Raw genomic sequence first — 17,861 nt, forward strand, 5'->3', positions numbered from 1 at the left:
GAATCTTCCCACACCCACCACGCTGCAGCCAGACCCCCCCCAAGGGCACACACATGGAGCGGGAGGGGTCCGACTCCTGCTGGCACCCGGGGCAAAAGCTGCCACAACAGACGGTAACGTGCACTTAAGTTGTGTTGGTTTTTTTATGATAATCTATTTTTTCAATTTAGACGAGACCAGAAGCAACATCTGACTTCCTTCCAACAAAAAAGGGGGCCGAAGGAGGAAAGGCATCCCCGGGAGGAGTTCCTCCGAGGAGCAGCACTGGCAGGAGGTGCGTGTGCCATCCGCAGAGCCACCACCTCCGCCACCAATTCCGGCAGGAGACGGGAAGCGAGCTAAGATGGCATGTGAAGAGAAGTGTATAAAGGGCAGTATGAAGAGATGTTAAAAGCTGCTTGGTTTGCTCCTTTGCACCAATGCTCTGCAAGTATCTTGCACACTGATTTTTTACCCTCAAAGCTGGAAGGGCCATAACCAATGTCAGTGATGCACTTACCGTAAGAAAGGTTGGGAACGTACCTTCAGCACACAAAGCTATGACTCCTGGCTAGCTGGTCTTGCTGTAGATGTTCGAAATCCTATTGCAATCCCTGAGCAGCCTGTTGCTGCCCCACCACTTCCTAAGAGCAGTGCAGCCCCCCAGCTCACCTCTTTGCACTCCTCCTTGCAAAATGCCAGCCCAGAAGCACCCGGCTGCTTTGATCCCAGATATCCCCCGTGATGTTTTCTGTCTCATTATGCATTTTTGCTGCCCATACCACCAAAAGCACCTGAAAAACCCTGGATGCCTCCGCTCACAGAGCCTTGCCTTGAGCAGTTTGGAGCCCTGAGCACACGGAGCAAGGGCTATAAACGCAATAAGAGCAGGCAAGAAGGTTTGCACGTGAGCAGCCTGGTGAGAGCGCCCTGCTTTTCAAAGAAAAGCAAGGCATAAAATGGGAAACAGAAGAGATGCAATAGTTAACCGGACAATTCCCAGCTGTCCAAGCTGCCGCACCACAACACCCGAAGCTATTCTAGGGCAGCGCATAGCACGAATACCAAGAGCCCATGAAAAAGTATGGTGAGTAAAATTGCTGGTGTCTAATGGCGCCAGATAGGTTGTTGACACACTCCATGTGGTTAGACATGAAAGGCCATCTTGCAGGAAAGACCGATCCCAAAGCCCACATGATTCTAATTTGCGACTGGGATTGTCACCTTAAGGTCTGCGCAGTCAGTGCCGCACCCTAATCTCAACCTCATGCAACCACAGCTCTGTGCTCTCTCAAGTTTTTTCTTTTAAATTCCTTTAATTTCTTAGTGTCTCTCAGTTTCACTAACCCCTTCAATACTTTGTTAAAACAGTCTGCCTCGCTTTTGTACGGGTTTTCTATTGTTATTGCTCGGTTTTTACAGAAAGCGAGAAAAAACTCCCCTCCTTTAATGGCCAGTGACAATTTTCTTAGCCCTGGTGAAAAAAAAGACAGAGGAAGGCCTTAAGACAAGCTGCACAGAAACGAAACAGAAAAGGAAAGAGGCAGTTACTTGCTTCCGAGCTTCCAAATAGCCTTAAAGACTGCACATACATTAACTGTTAAACCACCTCCGAAATGCAGCATTTTCTGGGGTGGAACACGGCAACAGTTTTCACAACACAGAGCAGAAGTTATACAACTGTTTACAACAGACCATTTTCTATCATAACCACAAGCAGATGGCAGAGAAGCAAATTGTGATTTTCATTAACCATTTCAATTCTCGGAGGAGCTGGCAAATATATTCTGTTCCAGTTTCACATCGCCACAGAGAAGGAATGAAAAAGGGGAAAAAAAAATGCAGCAGTGAAGGCTGGGTGTAACTGAGAGCAAGCTCGATTTCCACAGATTCTGCAGAATGTCTGGAGTCGGTATTCTCCCTGATGTAGTGAATTCAGGGAGATACCCCGAGACTTTAGGGGCTGGCTCTGAGCTTTCCAGAAACTGGGGATTTCACATGCAGAGCAACTGTTCGACTCCAAGTTCCCCTCCAAGAGTAGGGGAAAGAAGATGCCAAGCTCCAGGTTTATTTCAAGCACTATTTATACTAGTTTAAAGATCGTGCAATGATAGCGAATCTCGAGAGTTTATTTAGGTTAGCCTAAATTACACCAGATCACAGCAATTGGGGGTGTTTGGGAACAGGAAGAGGAAGTTGTGCGCAGATTTTTAAGGAACCACAAAGTATGAAGCGCTGTGGTTTTTCGAGTGTTATCTTGATCGAGTCCTGTGCAGCTTCCACTTCAAAGGTTTCAGTTGATCTCAAAAGATCAGAGGGGGAGATTGAGTCCAAGTATCTGAAACTTCTTAATTAAATTACTCATTCATACAAGGAACTCGAAGACCAGCAGAGATTTATCTGCTCTACGGCAGGCAGGACAGAGTGACAAAAGCCAGGGACATGTAATTGCGTATTGCAAGGTAAACCCCATTCAGGGCTACAGCACAAAATCTGTCTTAAGAAACAGCCTCCTCCTCTTCCCATGCGAGATAGAGAAGAAAAAACCCACGCCCACAGACCGGGAATGGGAATGCTGCGTTTCCACGAGGAGCGCAGGATGAAGGGATGAGTCACAGGCAAATGAAGAAATTACGAATAGAGAGAAATGCTGAAATTAACATCGCCCCGTCACATCATCTGTGTGAAAAGAAAACTTCTCCAGCTGTTCTTCCTTCCAACGGAAGTTTTTTCGGCAAGTTTCATGGGGTCGCCGGGTGTTAGCATGCTCCAGCAGTGGACAAACAGCAGTGTGCAGGGTTTTACAGTCAGACGAGGCACCAGAAGTCCCCAAGCAGGGTGAAGACATCGATAAGCTGTCCTTCTCCTGACATTTCCGTCGTAGCACTACTGACAAGTGCCTCTCAGCAGCAGCACGACTCCAAAAAAGCTGCTTGTAACCCAGGGCCACCAACAACCTCTGCCCCAGAGTGAAACTTTAAACACTGCAATGGAGGGAAAGAGGGAGACATCACCTCCTCAGAAAGCCGTGGGGCTTTACAGCCCACTGCTCCGGTCCTTGTTGTGACAAACACCACCACGGTCCTGCCCAGGGCTCGCTGCAGTTTGTGCTGGCGATGCATCCCGAGCTCTCCGGTTCAGTGAGGTCACTGAATGAAGAATTCTTCACGTTCAGAAAAATCTTCCAAATCATGTTATTCGAAAGACTCAGAATAAATGTTCCAGACTTCATTCCATCAAAAGGAATCACAGGCCAAAATAGCCTATGAGGACATTTATCTATTACCACTCTAATAATATTGTAAATGAAGTCCGCCTGATCCAAGTGTTTTTGCTGATAGCTCCCTCACAGCCTGCATAATCTCTCCTTTAAAGAAACCATTTCACTTCTGGAGAACTAAAGCTGAACTTCTCTGCAAAGTGCTGATGCGAACCGATGTTTGATTTCCCCTTAAAGTCGTCCTGACACTGCTCAGTGTTAACTGTAAATTTTGAGAATCTGAAGCATGGACATACACGCTGCTCCCTGCCCTTCTCTTCCCAAAGATTCCAGTTATGAACATCTGTTGTTTACAAGTGCTCAGCCTGAAGGTTGCCAGACTTATTCTGCATCTTCAGCTTCAAGGCAAAGGCTGCCAGAAAGCCATCTGAGTTTCACGCTGGGATATCCTGGACACTCTGCTCTCCAGCTGACAATTGCTACTCTGATTTAAAACATGGCCTTGAAATAGCATCTTCTTCCCCCACCCTCTTTAAATTTCACCCTCGGAAGGGCTCACCGAAGATTTTCTAGGTTTGTTATATTAACTGACACGTCAGAAGATGAGTGCCTTTAGAACAAAATGACATGATGCAAGAGCCTGGAGGGGCAGGTGGCAGGGGCTCGCTGCTGGCAGGGACCCGCAGGTCCAGGAGGGAGATGCTCTCTGCTGACACGGACGCTCTCATCTAACTGCTCTGGAAGAGGCCTTCAGTTCATCAGATAGCTAAGGAGCGATGACTATGCCAAATTTTTGACCAACAAGCTCTTGTAACAATAGGAATTATAAGAATCGGGCTGTGGTATGCATTTTTCCCCTCTAGCCCTTATGTCTTGTGTGAGGATATTTTCCAAGGGGTACTGAAGAAGCCTTACCAAATAAATGTTTTATTCTCTTTAAGTCTGTTCTAATTGAAAAACCATTTTTAAGAAGGAGTAGGCAAAGCGAGGTCTAACAGCCATGGTAGAGCAGTTAAATGCAAGTCAAACCTGGGATATATCCAACTGTCATCAACTCGTGTGTCACCTTGGCTAAACCAATCTGTTCCCCCTCTTCGAGGATATAAAATGAGAAAAACATACACCTACCTCTGTAAATCACGTTAAGATGCTTCAGTGAGACTAGCTTCAAACCGTGCAACGTGCAAGCACCCTTTAAGCCCACCGCTGGCTGGAAGCAGCTTGCGTCCGAGACCCAACCACCCAGATTTGAAACCTGACGTGGAAAACAGCCACCTGAGCAGCCTGCCCTGTGATGTGGCCACATGTAAGAAAAGTAAAACCCGTGCCATGCATTTGTTACACCTCACACTGCTCCTTCCTTTACGTGTGTGCTTTTACCCATGCATGCTGCAGGAAGCCGCACGATCCCATTTGCAGGGTCGGGCTGAAGCCTCTCGCCCTTGACAGCGCTGCCTTAAACGAGCGCATTTGGAGCAGCTCGGCAATTACATAATAGCTATCGAGTATGAAAGCACACGCAAATTACAGGGTTACTGCCTGACAAGTTTCCTCCTTGACAGCGTGTTATGAGATCTAAAAACTGCAAGTGACATGGTAAGCAGTCCCTGAATGATATGGTACTTTCCGACATAATTATCACGTTACCGAAAGAACATGCTATTACTGTGTATTTATAGGGTCACAGCCATGCAATTACAGAGTAGCCACCAGCCTGTGCACATCTCAAAGTCATATAATACCAGATCCCTAGGTGGAGAGATCTGATGGCTGGCTTCGATCAAATTGTCTTTTAGGGGGTTCCAGATTAGATTACAGCTTCAGCATCTACAGAACAGATATCGGCCAAGTTACTCCTCACTGTTCAGACAGGGCAGTGTTTGGGATGGGTAACTATCATTGGAATTGCTTCCTTACTGATCCCTGTGGTATTTTGACATATTTCTGAATGTTAAAGCCCTCTGAAGGAAGTGACCAAGCAAGCAGTAGACGGAGCTGCCCAGGGCAGCTTTACAACTGCTCCACTGCTGTGACAAACTCTGCCCGCGGACCCATCGGCCGTACAAAGCTGGGTTTTCTTCCCCTCCTTCCAGCTCTTAACCAAATGAACATATTGGAGAACTGGGACTCAAACCTTGCAGGGTAACGTATTCCCCAAGTGAGCCGCTTTCCTGCTAGGAGCCATCTGCTGCTAACGCAAGCAAAATCGGAAGAGCGAGCCCTGCCAGTCCCATGCAAAGCAAAGCGGAACGATGCTCAGGAACAGGTTCCAGAACATTTTGGGCAGTGCCCCGGACTTGACCAGGACAGCACGGACATCTAAATTCAGAAAATCTGTTGAAAGCTTTACGTGGTGATAACAAAATCACCTGTCCAATTCAGGCTGCACCCAATAGCTAGAATATCTGAGGGCAAATGGATCAAAAAACAGGGCCAGGGTTCAGTGAGGAAACTGCATTAGAAAAAAATGTCTTTTAAATCTGCAATACCACTGCCAGCATATTTAATTAACATGAAGCATGACACCACGTAGCATTCTGCTCCACTGTGGTAACAGCTTCCATATTAAAAATTCAGTCTCAATCTCAAAATAGGAAGTAAACTTCATATGCCTTTCCCAACACTAAAAACTGAACACAAAAGCGTTTCTGCTGGGATGTTTCATATCGTGTAATAGAAATGAAATCACCACAGCAAAATACACTGAAAAGAATAATGTGGTGGAAAATCACAGTTCAAGACATTATTTATTTAGTGCCATCCTAAAAGTTTGTGCAGAGCATGCACAGCTTATAGTTATAAGACCAGTTTCGCTGTAAAGGAAGAGACAAATACCTCAGACAATTACTTTCTGTAGGTATGCAGAATAACTCTGCTCCGCTTCTCAGAGAGCTGCACTTAGGAGTCATGCTTTCCAGGCAACTTAGCACAATGTGCATTTTAAATGAGAACTAAAGCAAATGGCATCAAAGCTGTACAGCAAGGAAACTAAAATGGTGCCTTCTTGATGGTTTTCTCAAAAAGGGGTTTAGCTGAAAGGGAGATCTGATCTTCCCTGCCCCACCGAACATCACAGCCCTCCAGACACCACTGCAGAGATAAAGGCACATCCCCACTGGGACGCTGCACTCTGGGTGGAGGCAGATGAGATGGATCCTGCCAGAGGACAGACCCATCCACCCGGAGCTGAGCTGATTCACATCCTGGGGCTAATCACATTATTCCCCAGCTGCTACCCAACGAGGGAGCCCAGCGAGCCCCAAAGCTGGTGGCTTGCTGCTGCCCCGTAGCACCCCACAGCCCTAAACCCCATTCACCAGGACAGGCACGAGTCTGTACTAGAACAGGAGACCTGATTCCACGGAACCACATCCGACGGGCATTACTCACCCCAGCCCTAATAGCTACGTGGGGAACGACCGAAGCAATACTGCCAGACCTACCTGTACATAATGTTTCCAGCAGGTGAGACAACTGATTGCCAAGGAAGGTACCTTCAGATTGTGATGAAGTCCCATCCAGGCATCCCCCTCCCACCCCCCAAATGGCACAGCTTTATTTGAAAGCATTATTGGCCTTATTTCTCTACTGTTTTAAAGTGACATTCTTTTAAATCCTACACTAAGTACATGCAGGATATTAAAAACAGAGTGCTGCTATGGCGAATTGCAACATGTAACAGATCAGAAACACTTGAAAATCAGAACAAAGCCCCTGACTCTGAAGGAAATTCTGGTTTTGTCCATCAAATTTGGTGTACAACTTTGCCCACCTTCCCAAGAAAATTACGCCTTTCAGATTGTGCCAATTTTTACCATTCTGTCCCCTATGGACAACATATGACCTACTAGGAATTGCTGAAATGAACCTTGCAACCAGGCTAGGCAGAAATGTGAAATGGGTTGTGTGTTTATAATGAACTTGGGAAACACTTTCTTCTGACATTCACAATGGTGCCGATACCTACATTTGCTGTATCGGCTCTCTTTTTGCATTCCTACACTAGCAACCACATATGCGAGAAACAAAAGGACAAAAACAGAAGGCAAATACTCTACTTGAATTGCTGGTCTTTGGTGCTCCTAGTTTTAGCCAGGAATCTCTCAGCCAACTTCTCCAAATTCCTTGAGTAATCCATCTCAATCTCTGCCTTCTTGCGGAAGAAATCCTGCAAGTCCTGCAGTAACTGGACCCGAAGCTCACACTGTTGGTCGAGGCATTTCAGCTGCTCTACCAATTGGGCACGGATCTCTGTAACAAACAAAAGCACTACAGATTAAACAAAATCCCATTAGAGAAAACACCATAAAAATTTGCCAGTAAAATACAGTTAAAAATATGCTCCCTCTTTAGTAATACGTCAGCAAAGCTCCGTTATGATTAACTATATCCACAGACAGAAAATGATTGCAATTGCAGCTCGGATGCACCGGTCACAGGAAAGCCATCCAGCAACCTGCACTGCGGTGCGCCCATCTACAAGCAGAGCTTTACTGCTGAAGAGTGAATCGGTTACAAGTGTCAAGTGCATTTTTGGCATTAAGAAGAAGTGGTCACTGCCTAAAAATGTACTGAATCTCAGTCTGGAAAAAGGACCGAATGCTGCAATCCCCCACGTCAGCCCAGAAAATCACTTCAGGGAATTTCGATCAAATTCCTTTGCAGACTCCTCTTGATGCAGAAACAAGATGCTGTGCGTACTGGGGCACTCCCCGAAGGCACCAGTTTGGGATTATTCAGTTAGTTACCGAGTCCCCAGCTGCGCAGCTCTCATCATAAGCCAGGCCATGAAAACAGACAGACACCCCTTTGGAGAGCCAACGTGATAGCACTTCCCGCTGGGGAATTACCGCCGGGAAGGCTATTTTGCTTTTAAAAGATCTCCAAGTAACATATTTATGGCTAAAGGACCCACAAAGCAGAAACAGATCCAAGTGTTAGTACTATTATACGTAATTGTTACTGAAGACTGCTTTTGTATTTGCACGGTATTTTATCAGCTGTTTTGAAAACATTTTACAACCACGGAGGTTTCTCACGTTGGCCAGTTAGGACAGGCTGTTAGTTTCCTCATCTCACTGATTTGGGATTGAGGGACAACAGTGAAACGATTTCCTCACGGTCAAACAAGGTAACAAAACACAGCAGAAGTGCATCAGTCCCTTACTCTAAAAACACGGAAATGTTCAGTGTTGCAGCTAGGAGAGGTTACTTAATAGGCAATAAACTCAACAGGAAAATAATAAGGTATGCACTTTCATCTAAAGATCTTTGAGCAGCTAGAAACGCCTACTATTGCTAGAGAGCTACTGCTGCTCTGCCCAAGGCGTCTCCCAGCTGTGCTGCTCCAAGTGGAATTCGGTCAGCAGGGAAGAAACCGGAGCTCGTGGCACTCGGGTGCACAGCATTGTCCATGGCCATGCATCCCAACTGCACGCCCGGCTTTGACCACCACCACAACTGAAGATGGGGAAGTATCATTTTCCAAACGCAACTTTTTAATCAACGACTCCACTGCTAATCCCCAAAACACGCAATGACAGAGGCAGCTCGGCATCCTTGGGATGCCCGTCCCTTTGCCCAACTAAAACCACGTTGACCTCTGAGCACTGTTCTCTTTGCCTCGGATCGTGCTCACATCTGCAGGACCAAACAGCTTCAGGGGGTCAAGGATCTTCAACAAAGGAAGCGTGCATCTTTATTTTAGGGACTCAAAAACCCCAACCACGTGTACACAATGATGGCTGCTAGGCAGACTGGCCAACAAAAACAGTCTACAGGAACGTGGGTTTCTCAAACCTGAAGATGACCTTTATGAGCACTTCAACCCGTGCTTCTGAGAAGACCACTTCTCCTTTAGCGCCCTACCTGCGGCCACGTGCAGCCCTCACAGCACGGAGCAAACACAGGTGGCAAAGCCTTCACAACAAATCCGAGCAGCCAAAACCGCCACGGGTGGGCAGAGCTCGCCAACTTCAATTCCTTTCTTGGGAGAGAATTTTAGAAAACAGGAAACTTCTGTCCCCTCATCAGGAAATACAACTACGGGCGAACACACGAGCCCGAGCTGTCCGCATACTTCTTTAATGAAAACCACTTCGGCACATTCATTTCTCCCGGGGAAGGGAAGCGCCAGCGCCACTTCCCCTCCTGCGCGGGCGGCTGTGACACAGGGACGTTGGCTCACTCCTGGAGCCAGGGGGAATCCTCAGCCCCACGGTGCTTGATCCCAGTGGCGTGCGAGGAACCTGCTTGGGAGCGCGGGGGGCAAAGGCTGCAGCACCCAGCTCCCGGTGGGTTTGTCGCCCAGTTCCAGCTAGCAGAAGTAATTCGGGACTAACAGGGGCTGGGAGGGGCACAGGGAAAGAACAAAGGCTTACGTTGCATTAGATCTGCTAGCACTTACTTAAAACGCTTGCTGCCCGATGCTGAACATACGCTGTATACATACAGACACACGACCACGGTGGTGCCACCCCTTCGGCTGCTGCTGGCCCCCGGCCGCCCCCAGCCCTGCAGGGCAGTGAACCAAAGCCTGACCACGAGGGAGACCCCAGCCCCAACTCAAACCGAACGACCGACCCTCTTCAGACCCTTCTGCCCCAACCCAGAAACCGGCTACCAGCAGAAAAAGCACAGCTTCCCAGACACCAGTAGCTCTCAAAGCCCGCCAGGTCAGCAGAGCACACGCGCCGTAGTATTAAAATCAAGTCCCTGGCTCTCAGGGCGCAATATTTCACACACAGCTTTGCTGCTAAAGAGCAGCAAGAACTAGTAACCTTTTCCTTTAGGAAAAAATGTGATATCAGCACTTTCTCGTCATAAATAAACTCACTGTTGGCTTTTTTTTTTTTTGAGGGAAACAGCAGCAGCTGATTGGGCTCCCTGGGGAACAACGCGCGATTCAGCTCCAGCGCATCGCAGCCCCTGGTGCCGCGTGGGGAAGGGCAACCTTGCTCATCTTTCACACACACACCACGCAGGACCTCGCCGCAAAATAAAATCAAGAATGCAGGAATTTCCTGAGGCTTACTGGGCTTTCTCGAGTGCACAGTGCCTGCTTGTTTTCCCGCTGCTTACACAAGCAGAAGATGTTTTTTTCAGACCCGCTCCAGGAACGCAACGCAGCGAGGCGCAGAGCGGGGCCGGGTGCTGCAAGCCGCGCATCGCCCCTTGCACTGCGCCTTTACACGTCTGCAGTCACCAAAATCACTCCGATTTTGAATTCACTGCTTCTCCATCTTTTAATTTACCTGGGCTATGAGGTTAACAGCCGCTTTAAACCACCGGAAAGCCTTCCACCTTTGCTAAAGCTCGCAGGCCTTGGGATCACTCAATCCCACCCGCGGCGAACATTCGAGCCCCGGAGCGGGGGGCTCAGGCTGCGCGGCTGCTGCCAGCTCTGCGGGCCGGGAGGCGAACAAGCACGTTCAATTCAAGGCCAAGAAGCCTGCAGAAGAACTGGGATTAAACATCAGGTATTATTCTCACAGTAAACCTTGCTCTGTATCACAGAGTCCTTGCTATCGTATTTCAAGCCCACGTGCCTGACGAGGACACAATTAAGACGTCCCTAGCAGCAGCAGCGAAGTTTTCCATCCACTTAAAACAAACGCGTTTATTCGCTTCCAGCATCAGATCATAAAGTCACCTAGGTCACGGAAGGACAGAGTATAGTATAATCTGAGACAATTGCGTATTTTATTTTTGTAATCCTTTTTGCAATTAGCTTTCCAGCATTCCCCGTAACATTCAGCAGGCATGTCTAGTTATTAATGAATTTTTTGGTAAGAAATATCTTCTACCTTCTGTATTTTAGGAACATTTGTCATTCTCAGTATTTATAATCTATTTCACTTTTATTTTTCCTCATTTTAAACAAGACAGCCTATGAAGTATTGATAGGCACAAGTGATACTGCATTATCATTAAGGTAATTGTCCCTGAATTAAATTAGAGGAACTATTGCTTAAATGGTTCCTCTAATACTTTCATGCAAAGGTCATCACCGCTAGTTTTCCATCACAGACGCTACATCTCCTTGGGACTTTTACAATACTAAGGTTACAGCCAACAACAGTCAAAAGACTGAACTTGATACCGAATAAAATGCAGACTCCATTGCAAAGTCTGCAGAAGGTAAAATTAGTTCTTTCCCTCTTATACGCATGCTATGGATGACGAGGGAGAACAGGGAAACCAAGACCAAAGATCTCACTGGTGAATCAGAGCCCCCACCAGAGCGGGTACCAGGAGATGGCACGAGAAGCCCAAGCTGCTTCGCAGGACCTCGTCACAGCTCCGCGCATCCATGCGGCAGCTTTCTCAGGACATCCCCACCCCGCTCCCAAACACCCCGCTGCTGAGGAAGGTGACGGCCTTGGGAAAGGAGTGGGATGACAACGAAGCAGACCAAGCCGCCCCCAGCTCCCGCCCAGCTTAAAAGCGATCCTCTCGCCCACACAGCTCCCAGCCTCGCCGCGCTCTCCCCTCGGCTTGGTGGTGCCCTGGGACGGCCCTGGAGGACCCGTCCTCCTCCTGGCTTCGTGCAAACCGAGGACAGGCAGGAGGCACGTCAACATCGAGGCACAGCAGAACCAGGCCACGAACAGGGCGGTGGGAGGCAGCAGGCTCGGGGCCTGAAGGTGCAGCTCCGTGCAGAAGCTGCGCTTACACAGAACTGAAAGTCACCGAGCATCAAACCCCCGGCTCGGCTCTCATCTCAGGCTCCTCAGCAGCATGTGGAAGACGAAGCAGTCCGAAACGAACAAAATCTCCACTTCATACAGAAGACTGGAGCAGTGATTTTAGACCTGATGCCTCGTCTGCAACAAGTTGATTAAATTCCTGTCTCCTGAAATCAGAAGTTTAGGCTAAGAGCACAGCTCATTTTGAAATCAGACCTCCACTTGGTTTCAAAAATTAAAAAGCAACCAACACTACACCTTTGAATAAAAGTTATAACCATCTAAATATACAAATAAGGTTCAGAAAATGCTTTGGAGTACGTATTTTGAAATATTCCCAGAACACTACTCCTTGCTAAGAGCTGTTCACATTTCCCCTACACCATACACAAGAAAAGTTGCAGTCCAAAACTGAACAACTTCATAGCTTTGTGAAAAGGGTCTCAATTACTTTTTTTTTTTTTTATTATTATTTACTTATACGTATTGCTGTGACAAACGACGGCCTGAGCAATCCTGGCTATGGCTAGGAGGCTTAGAGATTTAGAAAAGCCTTTATGCTGTAACAGGGAGAATGTCACGGAAAGAACTGCTTTGCTAGCAGAAAGCTGTTGATCATCACAGACTTAAAAGTCTCACTGGTAATCTAAGAACTCACCTTTGAGGTGAAAACGATAAGAGGAGGAAATACAGTCTTTTGTTTAAGACCAGAGCCGGGAGGGAGATTTAGGCTCAGGTTCATAATCCTGTCAAAAACTGCACGTGCTGGAAAAAGGTAAATTTTCCTTTAAAAATGTGATACTCATTACCCATTGGAGAAATATTAACATTGGGTAATTCACATTATAACTGTAGAGGGATTCTTGTCAAATAGATATAAACATAATTATAGGCATTAGTCACTGAAATTCTTTCTAATATAGGTTGTGGTAAAATTGCTCTGAGATGTAAGATGAGTGCTTGAAGCTTCGTGTGTGTGAAGGAAAAGAAGAGGGTACAAGACATGCCAAAAAGCAAAAAGTAAGGCTAATTTTTAGTCTCAGTGAACTACCGAGGACACTCACCTTTTATTTGCATACCTACATCCTAACATTTGCATCACTAATTACTTGGGTCTGCTCGACTTCCTAGGCACGACAAAAGAGTCACTGAAGGGAGGGAGGCAGCTGGTGCTTGCTGCGTTCAATCCGGTTGTGTAACACCTCAATCACAATGGTGGCTTGGAAATTTTATAGTTTTAAACACTCTTCAACTAGAACCCCATTGAACGCAGCAAACCTATGTATCCTACGTAACCTATGTATTTCCATACCTGTACAAGAGAACCACTCATCTGCAATTCACAGACTGCAAGCTGATGCAAGGCTTCAGATCTACGAAGCTTTAAATCAAATGCCCAAAACTAAGCGATTAAACATGTTGACTAAGTTACCAAGACATTTAATCCACAAAGAATTCAAATTAAATATTTAGATTTTTTGTCTACTGGAACGGTCATGAAAGCCTCTTCTGCTGTTATCAAAACATAGTCCACGCTGTTGACTTTTCAGGGAGGATGTTTAAAAACAGGATCCAGATTAAAGTACCCAGGGCAGGGATTTGCTGCCCTGATTTCAACTGCAGAGCGTGGATATCTCCTCCTGCGGGCAAGCACAACCAAAGTCCTCCTCCCTGTGCCTAACCTCTGCTGTGCATAAAAACCCTGGTAAGCATACCATGGCCTAGTACATCAGGTCTGTTACTTTTTTAGGTCCTACAACCATTTATTCTGAACAGATAAAAGTTAATCAATAGTTTTCAAATGAGTACAAAACAAAAGTGCAGACTGCAAGGAGCAGGAGCCTTACCACGACTTCTGTCTGCAGGAAGTTTCACAGCTATTTTAGGATCCTCTGTACTCAGTTAAAGGTCTCCCCCTGATGACATCAAGCCAAAAGAAGCCTCGGACAAACCTCTGCTTATACTTTCTAAATGCTGGATAAAATACTAGAGACAAGTAGTAAAACTACTCTTTACTGCTAATTTTCAGCTTGGATTTCTAATATAAAAAAAAATAAGGGTCATTTTGACACGTAGACCATTAGCATAAGCAAACCACTTGCACGCACACCAGTTCACGTCCTCAGTACTCAGAAAATAATTCCTGCTGACGAACTCCTCGTAGCCTCCAGCACCGAGCATCCCAAGCCCTCGTGCTCCAGGAAAAGAAATTGCTTTGGGCCCATGAAGCAGCTTGAAATAACATGTTCTTCAAACAACTTTTTAATAGTTATTTGAACAGCTTCCTCTCCTGCACGGTGCTGAATCCAATGCTGCATAGACGGCCAAAGATTTGGAGAACAGTTTTAAAGCGCACACACAAAAACCCCTTACATTAAATACTCCCTCCTTTTCTGGCCCAAGCAAACCAGTCTCGTTGAAGCACTGTGCTCTCAGATATTTTTCATCCGATTCTCCTACTGACCACTCAAACCTTTCTCCCAGAATTTATCACAGGAAGAAGAGATTCCTTCCTGAAAGGCTGGTGCGTTAACTACACAAAAAGGCAGCTAACAGTGCAAGGAGCCTGGGCGTGTGCTCCCCAAAACAGCAAGTCAGCACAAGGGAACAAAGGCAGCGAGGAATAAAACGAAGTGCTTGCTGAAAAACATTTTCAACCCAAGATACTCCCCACGTCTCACGAAACCAAGGCTGGCCACTGCTGAAAGCCAGCGCCTGGACCCGTTCTGCCCGGGGAGAGGGCAGCGGCGGGGATTTCCACGGGGCGTTGCACGAGGCGCTGACGCAGAGGAAGCGATGCTGAGCTGCTCCCGGCTCCCAAAACCCCATCCCTGCCTTCAGCCCGCCCTGCCACCGGCCTGCACCACTGGAGAAATCGCCCTCGATCGCGGCCGGGCAATAAATCAGCCTGCTGTCTGATGTTGGAAGGAACTGGGGCTCGAGCAAATGTTTTTTAAAGTGACAGAGGTTTTTTATCAACAGCTCGCACAGATCTATCAGAGCCACAATTAAATTCTGCTTTGCTCAGTTGTCGGCAGGAACCAGAATAATTGCATCAGAGACTTTGGATCTTCACCAAGGTGGCTTAGGGGCAGAGGGCTCCCAAGGGCACAGGCCCCCCCAGAGCAGCACAGCATCCCTGCTGGAGTGCAGGGCTGCACACGGCAGCTTCCTTCCTTTCATCTGCTCACTAAACCACCACGCTCCTTCAAGATGTGTTTCCAATAAGCACGGGCAGGGTAGAGCAACACTAGAAATAATTAAAGTTGGCTGATGGTCTCAAAGCCCAAAGACAGACTGATTTATTTGAAAATCTCACAGTCCAGAAGCCATCATGGGAGCATTCTGCATCGACCCAGGTTGTACAAAATATGATAGGATGCCACTTCGCCCACCCCTGGGATGATCTGAGAATTTTGTAACACCTACACTGCTAACATCAGTGCCAAGAGAAGTTTTCCCACTCCTGCCCTGTTCCCAATAAGAATAATGCCTAAAAGCTGTGCATCTTCCCAGGGCATGGGGGGGGTGGAAACTCTCTCTACAATCCCGTGTTTGACAATGTTGGCAAGTGCTCAGTCCAGCATCGAAAGCAGATTTCATGCTTTGACAGGTTTACTTCAGCAAGCCGTTATTCTGCATCTTGCAACCATTTAAACCAGGCGTGCTTTCTGTGCATGCATCATGGCGTACGGCTTAGGTCATATCAGTTCTCAGCCCAGAACTTCATTTCAGTGCCTACTGATATAATCACTGCAGGGGCAGAACAAAAACAAGACACACTAAATATACAGTATATTTTCAAGAAAACTGCGAGTCTGGGGAAGGCTCAGGAGCAACAACACTCCTGGGCTTCCCCACGGAAGCATCCGAGTGCAAGAACTAATCAGGCCGACCAGAAAGTGTGGGAAATTCACAGGAATACACTTCAGAAACTACATTAATTCATTTGCGAGTGATGATCCGGCTGGGCGTGGAGAGGGAGGGAGAGGAGCCAGGTACTCACAGCTCTTGTTTCAAAACAGAGAGCCCATTTGAATGAAGAATGTTGTGCTGCAGTGTTTCAGGCAGCACAAAGGAAGTTAAATTCCTGCGTAAAGGGAGAGGCTGGCACTTGCTTTACACAGAAACGTTTATTTATGCTAGAATGGAAATCCAGCCGGAGAACAGCAGAACAGGTCCCGCAGAGGCAGTGGTGGAGGTGCTGCCTGGCTGGGCACGAGGGCTGCGGGACTCCGGTCTGGTTCTTCTCTCGTTCCTGTCCTGCATGCTTTGCAGCCTGCTGTTGGAAACCTGTGCCTTACCGAAGCAACTGGGGGGAAAAACCACGAGCTGAAACTGTCCAACTCTATCTTAAAATCTCCCCATAAAGCAGGAGATGTGGAATCCCTATAGGATTCCATCATTCATGTACGGTGCTGCTGCCTCTTCTTATTGTCAAAGCAGGACAACTAATTTCCATGCCAAACACTCCTGCTCTAACAAATAATTAAGCTTCCGCCTCATTTTGTTCATTTATAAAGCTTGTTCATTTATACAGCTACTGTGGATACCCGGTAGAGGCCATAAAACTAAAGCCGAAACAGTGTCCCAAGGTTGCAGGAGCAATCGCCGCCTGCTCCCTACAACGTGCCCCCACAGATGTGGGTGGCAGAACTTTTTTCACGAGTCTGAAAATATTTGTGTGTCACTGAAATGCTCCAGCACGAGACATTCATAGGTCTTCATTCAAACCGAGCATTAAGATTTCATCTACCAGTGGTGATTACAACAGGAGCATAACAACTACTCATTTTGCCTTCCAGAAGCGTGTTTTTTCTTTTCTTTTCTTTTTTAAAGTGTTTCAGCTACATTATGTCAAACATTGCAAGGCTTTTATTTTAATGGTGGAACGTTACTAAACTGAATTGAATTATTCATCAGAAATGTGTAATGTGATCATTATTTCTGGCATTTGCCATATATTCTTACTGCCTCAATTCACTTCAGGAATTCCAAATTAAACTCACCATTTCTCTATACAGCTTTAGACTACTGTGCTCACATGCACAGACATGAACACGTACAGATGAGAAAGGGACGTACTGACACACACAGCCTCATGAAATCCTCTGCAGCGCTAAGCGTTTCTTTGGTACAGACCAAATTTCCCAGACCCAATCCCCACCTTTATCTTTGGTCCTTGTGCAAAACACTTGGATAATTTTACATGCTAATCTTCTACTTCTCTGCCTTTCGAGAGTACTCCAAAGGTTAGGTAACATTTTGAAGTGCTAGAAGATACTCAGAGGCAAGAAACCAAACGTGAAAAATTATTACTTCTTCCCAATTTGTAAGACCAGGTATTTACATTTTTACACACAGATATTTCATGCAAAGTAAAGTTAAGCACATTTTTCTAATCAATAAAACTGCTAAGAACAAAAGCAGCAATTAATGAGTTACATGTTTTAATCTCTTCGATGAAAGGAAAATCCTTCAGTGAATTGTGTCATATATTTAGACATACAAACAGAATGATTAATGCTGCTGTCTAATTTAATTTCACCTCAGGATTTCTTCTCCTCCCTCTCCTCTTTGGTAACTAACACATTAACATGCATAAATGATCAAGAAATAAATGAAGAGGAACAGAAAGGGACGTGTAAACACTCCTCAAGCACAGCACAGTAAACTCCATTTCCAAATCCCTTCCAGTAGACTGCCAACGTCCACAGCCATCTCCGACAGTGAGGGGCAAGAGAAAGCAGGGCTTGGTTTCGTAATCGCATCAGCATTCTTCATCCTTTCGTAGCGTTTAAGTTGACATTTTGAAGAACCATCACCATTTCACCCAGAACAGAAGAGGCTCCAGACCCACCTGAGCGCCCATGGCCGTGCGGCGTGGTGACAGAGCCAGCCGCGGGCCAGCAGCCCGGGAATCCGCGCCGACGAACCATCCAGGGTGGCCACGGCCTCGGGAGGCCTCAGCACAG

General features: G+C 46.7%; 1 protein-coding gene across 8 annotated transcripts in view; it reads right to left on the minus strand.

The window, feature by feature from the left end:
* SRGAP2 (SLIT-ROBO Rho GTPase activating protein 2) overlaps positions 1 to 17,861 on the minus strand; it is a 106,219-nt gene that overhangs the window by 63,631 nt on the left and 24,727 nt on the right. For 7 of the 8 annotated variants that reach the window (XM_035561321.2, XM_050715386.1, XM_035561320.1 and 4 more), the window contains one exon: positions 7,258 to 7,450. In XM_035561321.2, the coding sequence (XP_035417214.1) occupies positions 7,258 to 7,450 (193 nt within the window). Of the gene's footprint in view, positions 1 to 7,257; positions 7,451 to 13,733; positions 14,005 to 17,861 lie in introns of those variants that run through there. The other variant, XM_035561323.2, reaches the window with a different exon arrangement.

Source organism: Cygnus atratus, chromosome 24 (genome assembly GCF_013377495.2).
Source record: "Cygnus atratus isolate AKBS03 ecotype Queensland, Australia chromosome 24, CAtr_DNAZoo_HiC_assembly, whole genome shotgun sequence".
Classification (NCBI taxonomy): domain Eukaryota; kingdom Metazoa; phylum Chordata; class Aves; order Anseriformes; family Anatidae; genus Cygnus; species Cygnus atratus.